This window comes from Oncorhynchus keta, chromosome 18 (genome assembly GCF_023373465.1).
Source record: "Oncorhynchus keta strain PuntledgeMale-10-30-2019 chromosome 18, Oket_V2, whole genome shotgun sequence".
Lineage (NCBI taxonomy): Eukaryota > Metazoa > Chordata > Actinopteri > Salmoniformes > Salmonidae > Oncorhynchus > Oncorhynchus keta.
The window spans coordinates 50,761,549-50,785,688 of record NC_068438.1 but is presented as its reverse complement, the minus strand read 5'-3'; the positions used below and the strand labels follow the sequence as shown (position 1 = coordinate 50,785,688).

General features: G+C 45.4%; 1 protein-coding gene across 4 annotated transcripts in view; it reads right to left on the bottom strand.

Moving 5' to 3' along the window:
• Positions 1 to 24,140, bottom strand: part of LOC118380913 (cell adhesion molecule 2-like) — a 225,934-nt gene that overhangs the window by 140,925 nt on the left and 60,869 nt on the right. For 2 of the 4 annotated variants that reach the window (XM_052468836.1, XM_052468839.1), the window contains exons 2-3: positions 9,073 to 9,234; positions 8,821 to 8,911 (exon numbers count right to left, since the gene is read on the bottom strand). The exons of 1 other annotated variant lie outside the window; for it this stretch is intronic. In XM_052468836.1, the coding sequence (XP_052324796.1) occupies positions 8,821 to 8,911; positions 9,073 to 9,234 (253 nt within the window). The remainder of the gene's footprint in view (positions 1 to 8,820; positions 8,912 to 9,072; positions 9,235 to 24,140) is intronic. One more of the 4 variants, XM_052468838.1, reaches the window with a different exon arrangement.

The following is a 24,140-nucleotide window of genomic DNA, read 5'->3' as shown; positions in this document are numbered from 1 at the left end:
CAACTGCACATGGGGACAAAGATCGTACTTTTTTTGAAGAAATGTCCTCTGGTCTGATGAAACAAAAATGGAAATGTTTGTCCATAATGACCATCGTTATGTTTGGAGGAAAAAGGGGGAGGCTTGCAAGCTGAAGAACACCATCCTCATGTTGGGGGGTGCTTTTCTGCAGGAGGGACTGGTGCACTTAACAAAATAGATAGCATCATGAGGAAGGAACATTATGTGGATATATTGAAGGAACATCTCAAGACATCTGTCCGGAAGTTAAAGCTTGGTCTTTAAATGGGTCTTCCAAATGGACAATGACCCCAAGCATACTTCAAAGTTGTGGCAAAATGTCTTAAGGACAACAGAGTCAAGGTATTGGAGGCCATCACAAAGCCTGACCTCATCCTATAGAACATTTGTGGGCAGAACTGAAAAGCGTGTGCGAGCAAGGAGGCCTACAAACCTGACTCAGTTACACCAGCTCTGTCAGGAGGAATGGGCAAAAATTCACCCAACTTATTGTGGGAAGCTTGTGGAAGGCTACCAGAAACATTTGACCCAAGTTAAACAATTTAAAGGCAATGCTACCAAATACTAATTGAGTGTATGTAAACTTCTGACCCACTGGGAATGTGATGAAAGAAATAAAAGCTGAAATAAATCACTCTCTACTATTATTCTGACATTTCACATTCTTAAAATAAAGTGGTGATCCTAACTGACCTAAGACAGGGAATTTGTACTCGGATTAAATGTCAGGAATTGTGAAAAACTGAGTTTAAATGTATTTGGCTAAGGTGTATGTAAACTTCCGACTTCAATTCTATCCACAGATATATACCCTACTAGTTTGAATAAAGTATATCTTCTCAGAGCCAGGATAAGTCATTTCTCCTGGAAAAATGTACTCTCATGTGGGATTGTTTGTGGCAAAACGCATAAATCCTCAACGTCTGTTTCTAATATTCTGACTTCGCCTGTGCATACTATTTTGGTTTCAACAGCTTTTGACAAATGTTACCAGCCTCAGTTGCAGTGTGGAGGGGAGGAGATGAGAGGAAAGTTGGGGAGGAGGGAGAAAGGAGATGAGAGGAAAGTTGGGGAGGAGGAGAGGAGAGAGAGAGGATAGTTGAGGGGAGAGTAGGAGAGAGGAGAGGAGAGGGGAGCAGGAGAGGGGAGTAGAGGAGAGAAGAGGAAGAGTAGGAGAAGAGAGGAGAAGAGAGGAGAGGAGGGTGGAGAATGGAGAGGGAGAGGAGAGAAGAGGAGGAGTAGGAGTAGGAGTAGGAGAGAGAGGAGAGGAGGAGGAGAATGGAGAGGAGAGGAGAGAAGAGGAGGAGTAGGAGTAGGAGTAGGAGAAGAGAGGAGAGGAGGAGGGAGAATGGAGAGGAGAGGGAGGAGGAGAGGAGAAGGAGAGAAGAGGAGAGAAGAGGAGAGGAGAGGGGAGAGGAGGAGAATGGAGAGGAGTGGAGGAGAGGTGATTAAGAGAGGAGAATAGAGAGGAGAGGAGAAGAGGGGAGGAGAGGAGGAGAGTGGGGGAGAGGAGGAGGAGAGGAAGAAAGGAGAGGAAGAAAGGAGAGGAGGAGAGGAGGAAAGGAAGAGAGGAGGAGAGGAGAGGAGGAGAGTAGAGGAGAAGATGAGAGGAGGAGAAGAAGAAAGGAGACGAAGAAAAAAGAGAGGAGGAAAGGAGAGGAGGAGAGGATAAGAAAGGAGAGGAGGAGAGGCAGGGAGGAGAGGGAGGAGAAGAGATGAGGGGAGGAGAGGAAGAGATGAGGAGAGGAGAAGAGGAGAGGAGGGCTTAATAATGTGTTATATTCCCTCCATGCTACAGGTACAATAAGCCATATGTATGCAGACTGGCATGCATCTCAAATGGTACCCTATTCCCTATATAGTGCACTACTTTAGACCAGAACCCTATTCCCTATATAGTGGCACTACTTTAGGCCAGAGCCCTATGTCCTATATAGTGGTACTACTTTAGACCAGAGCCCTATTCCCTATATAGTGCACTACTTTAGACCAGAGCCCTATTCCCTATATAGTGCACTACTTTAGACCAGAACCCTATTCCCTATATAGTGGCACTACTTTAGGCCAGAGCCCTATGTCCTATATAGTGGTACTACTTTAGACCAGAGCCCTATTCCCTATATAGTGCACTACTTTAGACCAGAACCCTATTCCCTATATAGTGCACTACTTTAGACCAGAACCCTATTCCCTATATAGTGGTACTACTTTAGACCAGAACCCTATTCCCTATGTAGTGCACTACTATAGACCAGAGCACTATTCCCTATATAGTGCACTACTTTAGACCTGAGCCCTATTCCCTATATAGTACACTACTTTAGACCAGAGCCCTATTCCCTATATAGTGCACTACTTTAGACCTGAGCACTATTCCCTATATAGTGCACTACTTTAGACCAGAGGCCTATTCCCTATATAGTGCACTACTTTAGACCAGAGCCCTATTCCCTATATAGTGCACTACTTTAGACCTGAGCCCTATGGCACCCTATTCCCTATATAGTGCACTACTTTAGACCAGAGCCCTATTCCCTATATAGTGGTACTACTTTAGACCAGAGCCCTATTCCCTATATAGTGGTACTACTTTAGACCTGAGCCCTATTCCCTATATAGTACACTACTTTTGCCCAGAGCCCTATTCCCTATATAGTGCACTACTTTTGCCCAGAACCCAATTTCCTATATAGTGCACTACTTTTGCCCAGAACCCTATTCCCTATATAGTGCACTACTTTTGCCCATGTTCAATATTGCTGGCCAAAAGTTATGCATCCAGTATAGCAAAACATTTTTAAAAAAAAATAAATACAAATAAAATATTCCTTTTGCCCCCAGTGTAGCTCCTATGTAAGACTCACCGTATACAAACAGGACATATTCAGCTCCACTAGTCCCCAGGTAGTTACTGGCCTCACAGCGATATGTGCCGTTGTCTGTCTTGTTGAGGGCGGTGATGGTGAGTTCCCTGCCCTCTACGATCATCCTCTATATCAGGCAGCTCCCTCCATCTTTAGACCACAACACTGGCTCTGGTCTGGTGGAGAAAACACAACACAAGACATCACAACAGACACCACAGCAGACACCACCAACAGGCACCGCAACAGACACCCCAACTGGCACCACAACCGACACTGCAGCAGACACCACAGCAGACACCACAGCAGACACCACAACAGACAGACACCACAGCAGGCACCACAACAGACACCACAACAGACACCACAGCAGAGACCACAACATACACTACCACATACACCACAACAGGCACCGCAACAGACACCCCAACTGGTACCACAACAGACACCACAACAGACACCACAACCGACACTGCAACAGGCACCACAACAGACACCACAACAGACACCACAGCAGACACAACAACAGATGCCACAACATACTGCGACAGACACAGCGACATACACTGCAACAGACACAACAGCAAACACCACAACTGGCACCACTACTGGCACCACAACAGACACCACACCCGACACCGCAACAGGCACCACAACAGACACCACAACAGGCACCGCAACAGACACCCCAACTGGCACCACAACAGACACCACAACCGACACTGCAGCAGACAGACACCACAGCATACACTGCAGCAGACACACACCACAGCAGACACCACAGCAGACACCACAGCAGACACCACAACTGACACCACAGCAGACACCACAACATACACTACCACATACATCACAACAGGCACCGCAACAGACACCCCAACTGGCACCACAACAGACACCACAACCGACACTGCAACAGGCACCACAACAGGCACCACAACAGACACCACTACAGACACCACGGCAGACACCACAACAGACACCACAACAGTCACCACAGCAGACACCACAGCAGACACCACAGCAGACACAACAACAGAGACAACAACAGAAACCACAACATACACCGCAACAGACACAGCGACATACACTGAAACAGACACAACAGCAAACATCACAGCAAACACCGCGGCAGACACCACAACAGGCACAACAACAGACACCGCAACAGACACCACAGCAGACAGACACCACTGCTGCCTCAGTGTCTTGAGATATTTTTTTTTTAGAGGTTACTATGGAACACTGAAGTATAAGTACAAGCATTTCATAAGTGTCTGTCACGCCCAGGCCAAAGAGAGGCTTTTAATCTCTATTTTGGTTAGGCCAGGGTGTGACTAGGGTGGGCATTCTAGTTTCTTTATTTCTATGTTTTGGCCGGGTATGATTCTCAATCAGGGACAGCTGTCTATTGTCATGATGTTGCCATCTTTGTATGTGGTGAGCCCCACCCCCCTCTTCCCGCCTCCCCCTTTCCTCCTTCAACGAGGCTGCTGTGGTCAGAGAGACGTCGTACATTCCTGAAGATCTCCTCATGGACACAGTATAGAGAGAGTCAATTTTCATAGAGAACAGGGGAATTTCTCCCACCTCACATAACTTCAGGTCCGAACAAATTTTATGTTCCGGACAAGGTATAAAAGATTGGTGAAGAATCCAGCTACGAACTGGTCCGTTTGTCACAACTTGTGAAACTCATGGGAGACGATGTGGCCACATTACCGTAACACTGTTTATATAATAGCCTCAGATATGAGGTTTACATCTAATTGTTGTATACGATGAATGAGTGAGTATGATACTGTTTACACAATTTTACAGTGTGATTTTGGACTGTTTAATGAAGGAAAACTCAAAAGGGAATTGAGTTAACTAAATCAGAGGACCGCCCCTGAGCCCAGTTAGGGTCAGACATCCTGGGACAGGATATGCATTTCGAATAAAACCCAACTTTGAGAAATTATCACCAGACCATGTTTTCTCCATTAGGAGAGGACAAAGGTTGCAGACCATTGCTGAATCTTTACCACGTGGTTAAATTCTTAGACGATCGATACCGACAGAATAAGAACAAGTCTTTGATATTAATTACTAGTCTGCAGCTAGGAATCCGGTATCATTGAACGCGAAGAACGACAACTGCCGAAACATCCATTCTATAACAAATGAATGTCGCTCTGAACTATCCCTCTAACCAAGACAGAGAGAGAGAAACAAACTTTTCAACAAAGATCCTGACGACACACTGAGTGTAAATATATATATTGATTGCAATTGTTCCCGAATGAGTGAGCGTTCATGCGCAAAGGATTAGCATTTCAATTGTTATAATTATCAACTTTGTAGTGTCTCATCTTAGTCGACTCCCACTTCCCCTTTTAGCCCACGAGGGCACATTCCCCTATCATTTCTTGTAACCACATTTACCTTGTTTGTTTGTTTGTTTGTTTATGCATTTCTGTGAATTACTTAGTTGGTAATAAATAAATGATTTAAGACAATTGATATATGGGATGACTCATAGTGAAGACTGGGTTCGTGCAGATAACCAACAATTTACGACGTTTGGAATGAGACTAACGCGAGGTAAAGTAAAGAATTAATTAATTCAAAGACTAATTGATCAGATAAAATATCTGAAAGGTTATATTAGGAAATTATAACCTTGTAATCTGAATATTTTCCTTGGTGCCCGGGCTTCCTAGTTAATTACAGTTACATGATTAATCAGTTGATCGCGTAATACTAATTACAGAGAATCTTTTATAAAAACTATAAGTCTTTAATTTAATGATAGTAAAAGACACTATCGTTGTCTCTGATTGGGAATCATACTTAGGCAGCCTTTTTTCCTTTTGTATTTGTGGGTGGTTGTCTTTGTTCGTGGCCTGGATAGCCCTCGTGAGCTTCACATTCGTTTTTGTTGTTGTTTCTTGTTTTTGTTGGCGACATTCTAAATAAAAGAAATGTCCGGTTTCCCCAACGACGTTTGAGACAGTGTCAAAGGCTTTTTTTTTATTGACAATTACATGAAGTTGATACAAGAGTCAATATTTGCAGTGTTGACTCTTCTTTGTCAAGACCTCTGCAATCCGCCCTGGCATGCTGTCAATTAACTTCTGGGCCACATCCTGACTGATGGCAGCGCATTCTTGCATAATCAATGCTTGGAGTTTGTGGGTTTTCGTTTTTGTCCACCCACCTCTTGAGGATTGACCACAAGTTGTCAATGGGATTAAGGTCTGGGAGTTTCTTGGCCATGGACCCAAAATATCCATGTTTTGTTCCCCGTGCCACTAAGTTATCACTTTGCCTTATGGCAAGGTGCTCCATCATGCTGGAAAAGGCATTGTTCGTCACCAAACTGTTCCTGGAAGGTTGGGAGAAGTTGCTCTCGGAGGATGTGTTGGTACCATTCTTTGTTCATGGCTGTGTTCTTAGGCATAATTGTGAGTGAGCCCACTCCCTTGGCTGAGAAGCAACCCCACACATGAATGGTCTCAGGATGCTTTACTGTTGGCATGACACAGGACTGATGGTAGCGCTCACCTTGTCTTCTCTGGACATGCTTTTCCGGATGACCCAAACAATCGGAAAGGGGATTCATCAGAGAAAATGACTTTACCCCAGTCCTCAGCAGTCCATCCCTGTACCTTTGCAGAATATTAGTCTGTCCTTGATGTTTTTCCTGGAGAGAAGTGGCTTCTTTGCTGCCATTCTTGACACCAGGCCATCCTCCAAAAGTCTTCGCCTCACTGTGCGTGCAGATGCACTCACACCTGCTTGCTGCCATTCCTGAGCAAGCTCTGTACTGGTGGTGCCCCGATCCCGCAGCTCAATCAACTTTAGGAGATGGTCCTGGCGCTTTGCTGGACTTCCTTGGGCGCCCTGAAGCCTTCTTCACAACAATTGAACAGCTCTCCTTGAAGTTCTTGATGATCTGATAAATGGTTAATTTAGGTGCAATCTTACTGGCAGCAATATCGTTGCACGTGAAGCCCTTTTGTGCAAACAATGATGACAGCATGTGTTTCCTTGCAGGTAACCATGGATGACAGAGGAAGAACAATGATATCAAGCACCCTCTTTTGAAGCTACCAGTCTGTTATTTCGAACTCAATCAGCATGCCAGGGTGATCTCCAGCCTTGTCCTCATCAACACTCACATCTGTGTTGAGAGAATCACTGACATGATGTCAGCTGGTCCTTTTTGTGGCAGGACTGAAATGCAGTGGAAATGTTTTTTGGGTATTCAGTTCATTTGCATGGCAAAGAGGGACTTTCAATTAATTGCAATTCATCTGATCACAGACACTAGCACTACACATTTGGCTTTCCAAAACATGTTGGAAAATTGCTGCTCTAACAGCCTCCCAGTCTTCTGGGAAGGCTTTCCACTAGATGTTGGAACATTGCTGCTATAACAGCCTCCAGTCTTCTGGGAAGGCTTTCCACTAGATGTTGGAACATTGCTGCTACAACAGCCTCCACTCTTCTGGGAAGGCTTTCCACTAGATGTAGGAACATTGCTGCTATAAAAGCCTCCACTCTTCTGAAGGAAGGCTTTCCACTAGATGTTGGAACATTGCTGCTATAACGGCCTCCACTCTTCTGGGAAGGCTTTCCACTAGATGTTGGAACATTGCTGTGGGGGACTTAACAGTTCCATTCAGCCACAAGAGCATTAGTGAGGTCATTTAGGACACTGATGTTTGTTGGGCGATTAGGCCTGGCTCGCAGTCGGCGTTCCAATTCATCCCAAAGGTGTTCGATGGGGTTGAGCTCAGGGCTCTGTGCAGGCCAGTCAAGTTCTTCAAACACAGATCTTGACAAACCATTTTCTGCTTTGTGCACTGGGGCATTGTCATGCTGAACAGGAAAGGGCCTTCCCAAAGTTGGAAGCACAGAAACGTCTAGAATGTCATTCTATGCTGTAGCGTTAGGGTTGGTCTTCACTGGAACTAAGGGGCCCGAACCATGAAAAACAACCCCAGACCATTATTCCTCCTCAACCAAAAGCGTTTTACTTGGCACTATTATGCATTGGGGCAGGTAGCGTTCTCTTGGCATCCCGCCAAGCCCAGATGTGTCTGTCGGACTGCCAGATGCTTGGCATTGAGCATGGTGATGTTAGGCTTGTTTGCAGCTGCTCGGCCATGGAAACCCTCTCTTGGCATCCCGCCAAGCCCAGATGTGTCTGTCGGACTGCCAGATGCTTGGCATTGCGCATGGTGATGCTAGGCTTGTTTGCAGCTGCTCCGCCATGGAAACCCTCTCTAGGCATCCGCCAAACCCAGATGTGCCCGTGTTTCCACTGCTCCAGAGCTTTACACCACTCCAGCCATTGCTTGTCATTGCACATGGTGATCTTAGGCTTGTGTGCCGCTGCTCGGGCCATGGAAACCCATTTCATGAAGCTTCCGACGAACAGTTATTGTGCTGAAGTTGCCTCCAAAGGCAGTTTGGAACTTGGTAGTGAGTGTTGCAACCGAGGACAGACTATTTTTACACGTTATACATTTCAGCTTGTGTGGCCTACCACTTCGCTGCTGAGCCGTTGTTGCTCTAGACATTTCCACTTCACAATAACAGCACTTACAGTTGAACGGGGCAGCTGTAGCATGGCAGAAATTTTACCATTTGACTTGTTGGAAAGGTGGCATCCTTTAATGGTGCCACGTTGAAAGTCACAGAGCGCTTCAGTAAGGCCATTATACTGCTAATGTTGGTCTATGGAGATTGCATGGCTGTGTGGTCGATTGTATACACCTGTCAGCAACATGTGTGGCTGAAATAGCCGAATCACCTAATTTGAAGGGGAGTTCACATACTTTTGTATATATAGTGTAGCTATTAAAATCAGATTACATGTTAGAGGTCTATCAATAGGATATACTGTCTACATCCATTATTAAGTGATAGACCATGTACTTACAGTGGGTTCCCTTTGGAGACACACTCCAGCTTAAAGTACTGTCCTTCCTGAGGGATGATCACGGAGTGGGAAATCTCCACATGGGGGGCGTCTGGGACGAGAGACAAGAGACATTATGAAACATCATCCATACTAGTGACTGAAACATTCCGATCCTAGATCTGTGGTTGAGTTCATATCCAATTTAATTTAAATGGTAGGATCATCTGATCCTAGTTATTTTGGATATGTTCCTCAGGTTTCAGAACTCACAATGGACCTCCAGGACCTCTGTGACCTGGTAAGGGTTGGAAGAAAGAGACACGTGCTCCACACTGCAGGTATAGGCCACCCCGTCATCACTCTGATCCACCTGCAGCTGCAGAGTGCTCTTCACTGTGAATGACTTCCCTGTGGCGTTGACCTCCTTAGTGCCTGTTAGATAGAAACACATAGACATTCTATTATTCTATTCAGGAACTCAATTACATTATATTATTCTATTCGGGTACTCTATTACATTCTATTATTCTATTCAGGAACTCTATTACATTATATTGTTCTATTCAAGAACTCTATTACATTATATTATTCTATTCAGGAACTCTATTACATTCTATTATTATTATTCTATTCAGGAACTCTATTCCATTCTATTATTCTATTCAGGAACTCTATTACATTATATTACTCTATTCAGGAACTCTATTACATTCTATTATTCTATTCAGGAACTCTATTCCATTCTATTATTCTATTCAGGAACTCTATTACATTCTATTATTCTATTCAGGAACTCTATTCAATTATATTATTCTATTCAGGAACTCTATTACATTATATTATTCTATTCAGGAACTCTATTACATTCTATTATTCTATTCAGGAACTCTATTACATTATATTACTCTATTCAGGAACAGCGTACGAGTTAAAAACCTACAGGAGGGTATCTCTCCAGGAACAGGTTCGGAATATAAATGTGGAATCCTCCCCATCTTCCTTTCATCCCTTTACTGTGAAATCCTCCCCTCTCCTCCATTTGTTTTAGGATAATTTTCTCTTTCTCATTCTCCCACTTGTCTCCAAGACCCATTCCATCCCCGAAACTTTTTCTCTTCGTCCCCCAGAAACAAGATTGATTTGTTTTGTATCTTCTATTTTCCTCGGGTCTCTGATGTCTTCTCTGTTTAGATAAGTGGCTCTTAACTTGAAACCTGTATTGAGCCAGGAGTCAGAGAGGAGGCAGGCAGAGTGTTTACGTGTGAGCTAGTGGGTTGGAGCATTGCCCTCTGTCTGTCTCTGTCTGTCTGTCTGTCTGTCTCTGTCTGCTCTGTCTGTCTGTCTGTCTGTCTGTCTGTCTGTCTGTCTGTCTGTCTGCCTGCCTGCCTGCCTGCCTGCCTGCCTGCCTGCCTGCCTGCCTGCCTGTCTGCCTGTCTGTCTGTCTGTCTGTCTGTCTGTCTGTCTGTCTGTCTGTCTGCCTGCCTGCCTGCCTGCCTGCCTGCCTGCCTGCCTGTCTGTCTGTCTGTCTGTCTGTCTGTCTGTCTGTCTGTCTGTCTGTCTGTCTGTCTGTCTGTCTGTCTGTCTGTCTGCCTGCCTGTCTGTCTGTCTGTCTGTCTGTCTGTCTGTCTGTCTGTCTGTCTGTCTGTCTGTCTGTCTGCCTGCCTGTCTGTCTGTCTGTCTGTCTGTCTGTCTGTCTGTCTGTCTGTCTGTCTGTCTGTGTGTGCATGCGTGAGGTAGTATCACCTCTCCAGACATCTTCATTTCGCTGCCTCTATGGTTCGTCCAATTCAACCAGACAATATAACAGACAACTGCTATTTCTGTGAGTCTATGTACATTTTCATACCATGATACTGGTATGATCTAATACTAACAGGTGTTCAGATTGTTTGTGGTTCAAAACGCTTGACAGTTTTACAGCAAACAAATCTCCACTACTATTGACTCTATTCCAATATGGGCCTTAAACCTTTTAATACAGCTATTTCTCCAAATGGCTGAAGGTTGTAGCGATGTGCACTCAGGGTAGACAATAATCCATCAAAATAGCCTGTTATGAAAAGCCAAATTAAAAATAAAATTATATATACAATTTCAAATATTTTTTTGTTATCTTATATTTATTTTCAATGATTCTGGTAGTTTTTATTTTATTTATTTATTTATTTATTTATTTCACCTTTATTTAACCAGGTGGGCAAGTTGAGAAAAAGTTCTCATTTACAATTGCGACCTGGCCAAGATAAAGCAAAGCAGTTCGACAGGTACAACAACACAGAGTTACACATGGAGTAAAACAAACATACAGTCAATAATACAGTCGAAAAATAAGTCTATATACAATGTGAGCGAGTGAGGTGAGATAAGGGAGGTAAAGGCAAAAAAAAGGCCATGGTGGCAAAGTAAATACAATATATCAATGCTATAATGCTCCGAATGTACTACTTTCCCTGTTGTTGAAATCACACTCAAATCACATCACGTGTCTGTTATTTGGCGTTAACATCAAGCCCGCTAGCTATTCATTCAATAGTTTAACAAGATAATGTGCTAGTTTGGCTTGTTTCTTTAATACAACTGAGTGTGCCTGAGCGTGACTGAGTGTGACTGAGTGTGATAGAGTGAGACTGAGTGTGACAGAGTGTGACAGAGTGAGACTGAGTGTGACTGAGTGTGATAGAGTGAGACTGAGTGTGACTGAGCGTGACTGAGTGTGCCTGAGCGTGACTGAGCGTGACTGAGCGTGACTGAGCGTGACTGAGCGTGACTGAGTGTGACTGAGTGTGACTGAGTGAGACTGAGTGTGACTGAGCGTGATAGAGTGAGACTGAGTGTGACTGAGTGTGACTGAGCGTGACTGAGTGTGACTGAGTGTGACTGAGCGTGACTGAGTGTGACTGAGTGTGACTGAGCGTGACTGAGCGTGACTGAGTGTGACTGAGTGTGACTGAGCGTGACTGAGCGTGACTGAGCGTGACTGAGTGTGCCTGAGCGTGACTGAGCGTGACTGAGCGTGACTGAGCGTGACTGAGTGTGACTGAGTGTGACTGAGTGTGACTGAGCGTGATAGAGTGAGACTGAGTGTGACTGAGTGTGACTGAGTGTGACTGAGCGTGATAGAGTGAGACTGAGTGAGACTGAGTGTGACTGAGCGTGACTGAGCGTGATAGAGTGAGACTGAGTGTGACTGAGTGTGACTGAGTGTGACTGAGCGTGACTGAGGGTGATAGAGTGAGTGAGACTGAGTGTGACTGAGTGTGACTGAGTGTGACAGAGTGTGACTGAGTGTGACTGAGTGTGACTGAGTGTGACTGAGCGTGACTGAGCGTGATAGAGTGAGTGAGACTGAGTGTGACTGAGTGTGACTGAGCGTGATAGAGTGAGACTGAGTGTGACTGAGTGTGACTGAGTGTGACTGAGCGTGACTGAGCGTGATAGAGTGAGACTGAGTGTGACTGAGTGTGACTGAGTGTGACTGAGGCGTGACTGAGGGTGATAGAGTGAGTGAGACTGAGTGTGACTGAGTGTGACTGAGTGTGACAGAGTGTGACTGAGTGTGACTGAGTGTGACTGAGTGTGACTGAGCGTGACTGAGCGTGATAGAGTGAGTGAGACTGAGTGTGACTGAGTGTGACTGAGTGTGACTTATAAGGTGAACTGGTGCTGTCTGATATATGGTGAACTGGTGCTGTCTGGTGCTGTCTGTTATATGGTGAACTGGTGCTGTCTGGTATATGGTGAACTGGTGCTGTCTGTTATATGGTGAACTGGTGCTGTCTGTTATATGGTGAACTGGTGCTGTCTGGTGCTGTCTGTTATATGGTGAACTGGTGCTGTCTGTTATATGGTGAACTGGTGCTGTCTGTTATATGGTGAACTGGTGCTGTCTGTTATATGGTGAACTGGTGCTGTCTGTTATATGGTGAACTGGTGCTGTCTGTTATATGGTGAACTGGTGCTGTCTGGTGCTGTCTGTTATATGGTGAACTGGTGCTGTCTGTTATATGGTGAACTGGTGCTGTCTGTTATATGGTGAACTGGTGCTATCTGTTATATGGTGAACTGGTGCTGTCTGTTATATGGTGAACTGGTGCTGTCTGTTATATGGTGAACTGGTGCTATCTGTTATATGGTGAACTGGTGCTGTCTGGTGCTGTCTGTTATATGGTGAACTGGTGCTGTCTGTTATATGGTGAACTGGTGCTGTCTGTTATATGGTGAACTGGTGCTATCTGTTATATGGTGAACTGGTGCTGTCTGTTATATGGTGAACTGGTGCTATCTGTTATATGGTGAACTGGTGCTGTCTGTTATATGGTGAACTGGTGCTGTCTGTTATATGGTGAACTGGTGCTGTCTGTTATATGGTGAACTGGTGCTGTCTGTTATATGGTGAACTGGTGCTATCTGTTATATGGTGAACTGGTGCTGTCTGTTATATGGTGAACTGGTGCTGTCTGTTATATGGTGAACTGGTGCTGTCTGTTATATGGTGAACTGGTGCTATCTGTTATATGGTGAACTGGTGCTGTCTGTTATATGGTGAACTGGTGCTATCTGTTATGTGGTGAACTGGTGCTGTCTGTTATATGGTGAACTGGTGCTGTCTGTTATGTGGTGAACTGGTGCTGTCTGTTATATGGTGAACTGGTGATGTCTGTCTGTTATATGGTGAACTGGTGCTGTCTGTTATATGGTGAACTGGTGCTGTCTGGTGCTGTCTGTTATATGGTGAACTGGTGCTGTCTGTTATATGGTGAACTGGTGCTGTCTGTTATATGGTGAACTGGTGCTGTCTGTTTATACTGGTGAACTGGTGCTGTCTGGTGCTGTCTGTTATATATGGTGAACTGGTGCTGTCTGTTATATGGTGAACTGGTGCTATCTGTTATATGGTGAACTGGTGCTGTCTGTTATATGGTGAACTGGTGCTGTCTGCTGTCTTATGCTGTCTGTTATATGGTGAACTGGTGCTGTCTGTTATGTGGTGAACTGGTGCTGTCTGTTATATGGTGAACTGGTGCTGTCTGTTATATGGTGAACTGGTGCTGTCTGTTATGTGGTGAACTGGTGCTGTCTGTTATATGGTGAACTGGTGCTGTCTGTTATATGGTGAACTGGTGCTGTCTGGTGCTGTCTGTTATATGGTGAACTGGTGCTGTCTGTTATATGGTGAACTGGTGCTGTCTGTTATATGGTGAACTGGTGCTGTCTGGTGCTGTCTGTTATATGGTGAACTGGTGCTGTCTGTTATGTGGTGAACTGGTGCTGTCTGTTATATGGTGAACTGGTGCTGTCTGTTATATGGTGAACTGTGCTGCTGTCTGTTATATGGTGAACTGGTGCTGTCTGTTATATGGTGAACTGGTGCTGTCTGTTATATGGTGAACTGGTGCTGTCTGGTGCTGTCTGTTATATGGTGAACTGGTGCTATCTGTTATATGGTGAACTGGTGCTGTCTGTTATATGGTGAACTGGTGCTGTCTGTTATATGGTGAACTGGTGAACTGGTGCTGTTATATGGTGAACTGGTGCTATCTGTTATATGGTGAACTGGTGCTGTCTGTTATATGGTGAACTGGTGCTGTCTGTTATATGGTGAACTGGTGCTGTCTGTTATATGGTGAACTGGTGCTGTCTGTTATATGGTGAACTGGTGCTGTCTGTTATATGGTGAACTGGTGCTATCTGTTATATGGTGAACTGGTGCTGTCTGTTATATGGTGAACTGGTGCTGTCTGTTATATGGTGAACTGGTGCTGTCTGGTGAACTGGTGTCTGTTATATGGTGAACTGGTGCTGTCTGTTATATGGTGAACTGGTGCTGTCTGTTATATGGTGAACTGGTGCTGGTGCTATCTGTTATATGGTGAACTGGTGCTGTCTGTTATATGGTGAACTGGTGCTGTCTGTTATATGGTGAACTGGTGCTGTCTGGTGCTGTCTGTTATATGGTGAACTGGTGCTGTCTGTTATATGGTGAACTGGTGCTGTCTGTTATATGGTGAACTGGTGCTGTCTGTTATATGGTGAACTGGTGCTGTCTGTTATATGGTGAACTGGTGCTGTCTGTTATGTGGTGAACTGGTGCTGTCTGTTATATGGTGAACTGGTGCTGTCTGTTATATGGTGAACTGGTGCTGTCTGTTATATGGTGAACTGGTGCTGTCTGTTATATGGTGAACTGGTGCTGTCTGGTGAACTGGTGCTGTTATATGGTGAACTGGTGCTGTCTGTTATATGGTGAACTGGTGCTGTCTGTTATATGGTGAACTGGTGCTGTCTGTTATATGGTGAACTGGTGCTGTGAACTGGTGCTGTCTGTTATATGGTGAACTGGTGCTGTCTGTTATATGGTGAACTGGTGCTGTCTGTTATATGGTGAACTGGTGCTGTCTGTTATATGGTGAACTGGTGCTGTCTGGTGCTGTCTGTTATATGTGCTGTCTGTTATATGGTGAACTGGTGCTGTCTGTTATATGGTGAACTGGTGCTGTCTGTTATATGGTGAACTGGTGCTGTCTGTTATATGGTGAACTGGTGCTGTCTGTTATATGGTGAACTGGTGCTGTCTGTTATATGGTGAACTGGTGCTGTCTGTTATATGGTGAACTGGTGCTGTCTGTTATATGGTGAACTGGTGCTGTCTGTTATATGGTGAACTGGTGCTGTCTGTTATATGGTGAAACTGGTGAACTGGTGTCTGTTATATGGTGAACTGGTGCTGTCTGTTATATGGTGAACTGGTGCTGTCTGTTATATGGTGAACTGGTGCTGTCTGTTATATGGTGAACTGGTGCTGTCTGTTATATGGTGAACTGGTGCTGTCTGTTATATGGTGAACTGGTGCTGTCTGTTATATGGTGAACTGGTGCTGTCTGTTATATGGTGAACTGGTGCTGTCTGTTATATGGTGAACTGGTGCTGTCTGTTATATGGTGAACTGGTGCTGTCTGTTATATGGTGAACTGGTGCTGTCTGTTATATGGTGAACTGGTGCTGTCTGGTGCTGTCTGTTATATGGTGAACTGGTGCTGTCTGTTATGGTGAATGGTGAACTGGTGCTGTCTGTTATATGGTGAACTGGTGCTGTCTGTTATATGGTGAACTGGTGCTGTCTGTTATATGGTGAACTGGTGCTGTCTGGTGCTGTCTGTTATATGGTGAACTGGTGCTGTCTGTTATATGGTGAACTGGTGCTGTCTGTTATATGGTGAACTGGTGCTGTCTGTTATATGGTGAACTGGTGCTGTCTGTTATATGGTGAACTGGTGCTGTCTGTGGTGAACTGGTGCTGTCTGTTATGGTGAACTGGTGCTGTCTGTTATATGGTGAACTGGTGCTGTCTGTTATATGGTGAACTGGTGCTGTCTGGTGAACTGGTGCTGTCTGTTATATGGTGAACTGGTGCTGTCTGTTATATGGTGAACTGGTGCTGTCTGTTATATGGTGAACTGGTGCTGTCTGTTATATGGTGAACTGGTGCTGTCTGTTATATGGTGAACTGGTGCTGTCTGTTATATGGTGAACTGGTGCTGTCTGTTATATGGTGAACTGGTGCTGTCTGTTATATGGTGAACTGGTGCTGTCTGTTATATGGTGAACTGGTGCTGTCTGTTATATGGTGAACTGGTGCTGTCTGTTATATGGTGAACTGGTGCTATCTGTTATATGGTGAACTGGTGCTGTCTGTTATATGGTGAACTGGTGCTGTCTGTTATATGGTGAACTGGTGCTGTCTGTTATATGGTGAACTGGTGCTGTCTGTTATATGGTGAACTGGTGCTGTCTGTTATATGGTGAACTGGTGCTGTCTGTTATATGGTGAACTGGTGCTGTCTGGTGAACTGGTGCTGTCTGTTATATGGTGAACTGGTGCTGTCTGTTATATGGTGAACTGGTGCTGTCTGTTATATGGTGAACTGGTGCTGTCTGTTATATGGTGAACTGGTGCTGTCTGTTATATGGTGAACTGGTGCTGTCTGTTATATGGTGAACTGGTGCTGTCTGTTATATGGTGAACTGGTGCTGTCTGTTATATGGTGAACTGGTGCTGTCTGTTATATGGTGAACTGGTGCTGTCTGTTATATGGTGAACTGGTGCTGTCTGTTATATGGTGAACTGGTGCTGTCTGTTATATGGTGAACTGTGCTGTCTGTGAACTGGTATGGTGAACTGGTGCTGTCTGTTATATGGTGAACTGGTGCTGGTGCTGTCTGTTATATGGTGAACTGGTGCTGTCTGTTATATGGTGAACTGGTGCTGTCTGTTATATGGTGAACTGTCTGTTATATGGTGAACTGGTGCTGTCTGTTATATGGTGAACTGGTGCTGTCTGGGTGCTGTCTGTTATATGGTGAACTGGTGCTGTCTGGTGCTGTCTGTTATATGGTGAACTGGTGCTGTCTGTTATATGGTGAACTGGTGCTGTCTGTTATATGGTGAACTGGTGCTGTCTGGTGCTGTCTGTTATATGGTGAACTGGTGCTGTCTGTTATATGGTGAACTGGTGCTGTCTGTTATATGGTGAACTGGTGCTGTCTGTTATATGGTGAACTGGTGCTATCTGTTATATGGTGAACTGGTGCTGTCTGTTATATGGTGAACTGGTGCTGTCTGTTATATGGTGAACTGGTGCTGTCTGTTATATGGTGAACTGGTGCTGTCTGTTATATGGTGAACTGGTGCTGTCTGGTGCTGTCTGTTATATGGTGAACTGGTGCTGTCTGTTATATGGTGAACTGGTGCTGTCTGAACTGTGCTGTTATATGGTGAACTGGTGCTGTCTGTTATGTGGTGAACTGGTGCTGTCTGGTGCTGTCTGTTATATGGTGAACTGGTGCTGTCTGGTGCTGTCTGTTATATGGTGAACTGGTGCTGTCTGTTATATGGTGAACTGGTGCTGTCTGTTATATGGTGAACTGGTGCTGTCTGTTATATGGTGAACTGGTGCTGTCTGTTATATGGTGAACTGGTGCTATCTGTTATATGGTGAACTGGTGCTGTCTGGTGAACTGGTCTGTCTGTTATATGGTGAACTGGTGCTATCTGTTATATGGTGAACTGGTGCTGTCTGTTATATGGTGAACTGGTGCTGTCTGTTATATGGTGAACTGGTGCTGTCTGGTGCTGTCTGTTTATGGTGAACTGGTGCTATCTGTGAACTGGTGCTGTCTGTTATATGGTGAACTGGTGCTGTCTGTTATATGGTGAACTGGTGCTGTCTGGTGCTGTCTGTTATATGGTGAACTGGTGCTGTCTGTTATATGGTGAACTGGTGCTGTCTGTTATATGGTGAACTGGTGCTGTCTGTTATATGGTGAACTGGTGCTGTCTGTTATATGGTGAACTGGTGCTGTCTGTTATATGGTGAACTGGTGCTGTCTGTTATATGGTGAACTGGTGCTGTCTGTTATATGGTGAACTGGTGCTGTCTGTTATATGGTGAACTGGTGCTGTCTGTTATATGGTGAACTGGTGCTGTCTGTTATATGGTGAACTGGTGCTGTCTGTTATATGGTGAACTGGTGCTGTCTGTTATATGGTGAACTGGTGCTGTCTGTTATATGGTGAACTGGTGCTGTCTGGTGCTGTCTGGTGAACTGGTGCTGTCTGTTATATGGTGAACTGGTGCTGTCTGTTATATGGTGAACTGGTGCTGTCTGTTATATGGTGAACTGGTGCTATCTGGTGAACTGGTGCTGTCTGTTATATGGTGAACTGGTGCTGTCTGTTATATGGTGAACTGGTGCTGTCTGTTATATGGTGAACTGGTGCTGTCTGTTATATGGTGAACTGGTGCTGTCTGTTATATGGTGAACTGGTGCTGTCTGTTATATGGTGAACTGGTGCTGTCTGTGCTGAACTGGTGCTGTTATATGGTGAACTGGTGCTGTCTGTTATATGGTGAACTGGTGCTGTCTGTTATATGGTGAACTGGTGCTATCTGTTATATGGTGAACTGGTGCTATCTGTTATATGGTGAACTGGTGCTGTCTGTTATATGGTGAACTGGTGCTGTCTGTGAACTGGTGCTGTCTGTTATATGGTGAACTGGTGCTGTCTGTGCTGTCTGTTATATGGTGAACTGGTGCTGTCTGTTATATGGTGAACTGGTGCTGTCTGTTATATGGTGAACTGGTGCTGTCTGGTGCTGTCTGTTATATGGTGAACTGGTGCTGTCTGTTATGTGGTGAACTGGTGCTGTCTGTTATATGGTGAACTGGTGCTGTCTGTTATATGGTGAACTGGTGCTGTCTGTTATATGGTGAACTGGTGCTGTCTGTTATATGGTGAACTGGTGCTGTCTGTTATATGGTGAACTGGTGCTGTCTGTTATATGGTGAACTGGTGCTGTCTGTTATATGGTGAACTGGTGCTGTCTGTTATATGGTGAACTGGTGCTGTCTGTTATATGGTGAACTGGTGCTGTCTGTTATATGGTGAACTGGTGCTGTCTGTTATGGTGAACTGGTGCTGTCTGTTATATGGTGAACTGGTGCTGTCTGGTGCTGTCTGTTATATGGTGAACTGGTGCTATCTGTTATATGGTGAACTGGTGCTGTCTGTTATATGGTGAACTGGTGCTATCTGTTATATGGTGAACTGGTGCTGTCTGTTATATGGTGAACTGGTGCTGTCTGTTATGTGGTGAACTGGTGCTGTCTGTTATATGGTGAACTGGTGCTGTCTGTTATATGGTGAACTGGTGCTGTCTGTTATATGGTGAATATGGTGAACTGGTGCTGTCTGTTATATGGTGAACTGGTGCTGTCTGTTATATGGTGAACTGGTGCTGTGAACTGGTTATATGGTGAACTGGTGCTGTCTGTTATATGGTGAACTGGTGCTGTCTGTTATATGGTGAACTGGTGCTATCTGTTATATGGTGAACTGGTGCTGTCTGTTATATGGTGAACTGGTGCTGTCTGTTATATGGTGAACTGGTGCTGTCTGTTATATGGTGAACTGGTGCTGTCTGTTATATGGTGAACTGGTGCTGTCTGTTATATGGTGAACTGGTGCTGTCTGTTATATGGTGAACTGGTGCTGTCTGTTATATGGTGAACTGGTGCTGTCTGTTATATGGTGAACTGGTGCTGTCTGTTGGTGGTGAACTGGTGCTGTCTGTTATATGGTGAACTGGTGCTGTCTGTTATATGGTGGTGCTGTCTGTTATATGGTGAACTGGTGCTGTCTGTTATATGGTGAACTGGTGCTGTCTGTTATATGGTGAACTGGTGCTGTCTGTTATATGGTGAACTGGTGCTGTCTGTTATATGGTGAACTGGTGCTATCTGTTATATGGTGAACTGGTGCTGTCTGGTGAACTGGTGCTGTTATATGGTGAACTGGTGCTATCTGTTATATGGTGAACTGGTGCTGTCTGTTATATGGTGAACTGGTGCTGTCTGTTATATGGTGAACTGGTGCTGTCTGTTATATGGTGAACTGGTGCTGTCTGTTATATGGTGAACTGGTGCTGCTGTTATATGGTGAACTCTGTTATATGGTGAACTGGTGCTGTCTGTTATATGGTGAACTGGTGCTGTCTGTTATATGGTGAACTGGTGCTGTCTGTTATATGGTGGTGAACTGGTGCTGTCTGTTATATGGTGAACTGGTGCTGTCTGTTATATGGTGAACTGGTGCTGTCTGTGAACTGGCTGTCTGTTATATGGTGAACTGGTGCTGTCTGTTATATGGTGAACTGGTGCTGTCTGTTATATGGTGAACTGGTGCTGTCTGTTATATGGTGAACTGGTGCTGTCTGTTATATGGTGAACTGGTGCTGTCTGTTATATGGTGAACTGGTGCTGTCTGTTATATGGTGAACTGGTGCTGTTATATGGTGAACTGGTGCTGTCTGTTATATGGTGAACTGGTGCTGTCTGTTATATGGTGAACTGGTGCTGTCTGTTATATGGTGAACTGGTGCTGTCTGTTATATGGTGAACTGGTGCTGTCTGTTATATGGTGAACTGGTGCTGTCTGTTATATGGTGAACTGGTGCTGTCTGTTATATGGTGAACTGGTGCTATCTGTTATATGGTGAACTGGTGCTGTCTGTTATATGGTGAACTGGTGCTGTCTGTTATATGGTGAACTGGTGCTGTCTGTTATATGGTGAACTGGTGCTGTCTGTTATATGGTGAACTGGTGCTGTCTGTTTATGGTGAACTGGTGCTGTCTGTTATGTGGTGAACTGGTGCTGTCTGGTGCTGTCTGTTATATGGTGAACTGGTGCTATCTGTTATATGGTGAACTGGTGCTGTCTGGTGCTGTCTGTTATATGGTGAACTGGTGCTGTCTGTTATATGGTGAACTGGTGCTGTCTGTTATATGGTGAACTGGTGAACTGGTGCTGTCTGTTATATGGTGAACTGGTGCTGTCTGTTATATGGTGAACTGGTGCTGTCTGTTATATGGTGAACTGGTGCTGTCTGTTATATGGTGAACTGGTGCTGTCTGCTATATGGTGAACTGGTGCTGTCTGTTATATGGTGAACTGGTGCTATCTGTTATATGGTGAACTGGTGCTGTCTGTTATATGGTGAACTGGTGCTGTGAACTGGTGCTGTGCTTATATGGTGAACTGGTGCTGTCTGTTATATGGTGAACTGGTGCTATCTGTTATGTGGTGAACTGGTGCTATCTGTTATGTGGTGAAATCTGGTGAACTGGTGCTGTCTGTTATGTGGTGAACTGGTGCTGTCTGTTATGTGGTGAACTGGTGCTGTCTGTTATATGGTGAACTGGTGCTGTCTGTTATATGGTGAACTGGTGCTGTCTGTTATATGGTGAACTGGTGCTGTCTGTTATGTGGTGAACTGGTGCTGTCTGTTATGTGGTGAACTGGTGCTGTCTGTTATGTGGTGAACTGGTGTTTCGTCAAGGGTTATTTGTGAGTAAACCTCGGTTGGATACTAACCGGTGTCTACCCAGCCACCAATCTCACTGCACGTCACTTTAACTATGGCATTATGACTTCATATCCACGGAGAGTTGCAATACAGTGAAAAACAACTTTGTTTTCCAACTCATCAGACTACCTACCGAGGAAGCATCAGATAACATGAGTCAAAGGCTCTTGTCTGTCTCGTGTAGAATAGAGAGATCTGATAGGAGATGAGAAAGCCTCCATCACTCTTCCAGCCTCTCTCTCCCCTCTCCCCTCTCCCTCTCCCCCTCTCCCTCTCTCCCCCTCTACCCCCGTCACAACTCTCTCCTCTCCCCCTCCCCCTCTCCCCTCTCTCCCCTCTCCCCCTCTACCCCCGTCACAACTCTCTCCTCTCCCCCTCTCCCCCTCTACCCCGTCACAACTCTCTCCTCTCCCCTCTCCCCCTCTACCCCCCGTCACAACTCTCTCCTCTCCCCTCTCCCCCTCTCCCCCTCTACCCCCGTCACAACTCTCTCCTCTCCCCCTCTCCCCTCTCTCCCCCTCTACCCCCCGTCACAACTCTCTCCTCTCCCCCTCTCCCCTCTCTCCCCCTCTACCCCCGTCACAACTCTCTCCTCTCCCCCCCTCTCCCCTCTCCCCTCTCTCCCCTCTCTCTCCCTCTCTTCCCCTCTCTTCCCCTCTACCCCTCTACCCCCGTCACAACTCTCTCCTCTCCCCTCTCCCCTCTCTCCCCCCTCTCCCCTCTCTCTCCCTCTCTTCCCCTCTCTTCTTCTCTACACTCTCTCCCCGTCACATCTCCCCCTCTTCCCCTCTCTCCCCCTCTACTCTCTCTCCCAGTCACATCTCTCCCAACATCTCCCCCTCCCTGTCACATCTCTCTCCCTCTCCCCACTCTACCCTCTCTGCCCATCAGATCTCTCTCCCTCTCCTCTCTCTCCCCCTCTATCCCCTCTACGCTCTCTCCCCATCAGATCTCTCTCCCCTCTCTCCCCCTCTTCCTCTCTACCCTCTCTCCCCATCAGATCTCTCTCCCTCTCCCCTCTCTCTCCCCTCTATCCCCTCTACGCTCTCTCCCTATCAGATCTCTCTCCCTCTCTCCCCTCTTCCTCTCTCCCCTCTTCCTCTCTACCCTCTCTCCCCATCAGATCTCTCTCCCCTCGCTCCCCTCTTCCTCTCTACCCTCTCTCCCCATCAGATCTCTCTCCCCTCTCTCCCCCTCTACCTCTCTACCCTCTCTCCCCATCAGATCTCTCTCCCCTCTCTCCCCTCTTCCTCTCTACCCCCTCTTCCTCTCTACCCTCTCTCCCCATCAGATCTCTCTCCCCTCTCTCCCCTTCTACCTCTCTACCCTCTCTCCCCATCAGATCTCTCTCCCCTCGCTCCCCCTACCTCTCTACCCTCTCTCCCCATCAGATCTCTCTCCCCTCTCTCCCCTTCTACCTCTCTACCCTCTCTCCCCATCAGATCTCTCTCCCCTCGCTCCCCCTACCTCTCTACCCTCTCTCCCCATCAGATCTCTCTCCCTCTCCCTCCTCTCCCCCTCTATCCCCTCTACCCTCTCTCCACTCCCTCCCCAACTAGCCTGCAGGATCAACCCAGCTGTCAGTCTGTGTCCTGGTATATAGTGCTGCCAGCATCTCAGAGAGCAAGGAGCACACAGACATGCAGACCTGGGTTAAAAACAACATTATCTGACCTGGATTGAGCCCTTTCCTGAGAGACAGAGAGTAATGTATTTTAACCTGAGAGACAGAGAGTAATGTATTTTAACCTGAGAGACAGAGAGTAATGTATTTTAACCTGAGAGACAGAGAGTAATGTATTTTAACCTGAGAGACAGAGAGTAATGTATTTTAACCTGAGAGACAGAGAGTAATGTATTTTAACCTGAGAGACAGAGAGTAATGTATTTTAACCTGAGAGACAGAGAGTAATGTATTTTAACCTGAGAGACAGAGAGTAATGTATTTTAACCTGAGAGACAGAGAGTAATGTATTTTAACCTGAGAGACAGAGAATAATGTATTTTAACCTGAGAGACAGAGAGTAATGTATTTTAACCTGAGGGACAGAGAGAGAGAGAGTAATGTATTTTAACCTGAGAGACAGAGAGTAATATATTTTAACCTGAGAGACAGAGAGTATTTTAACCTGAGAGACAGAGAGTAATGTATTTTAACCTGAGAGACAGAGAGTAATGTATTTTAACCTGAGAGACAGAGAGTAATGTATTTTAACCTGAGGGACAGAGAGTAATGTATTTTAACCTGAGAGACAGAGAGTAATGTATTTTAACCTGAGACAGAGAGTAATGTATTTTAACCTGAGGGACAGAGAGTAATGTATTTTAACCTGAGAGACAAAGAGTAATGTATTTTAACCTGAGAGACAGAGAGTAATGTATTTTAACCTGAGAGACAGAGAGTAATGTATTTT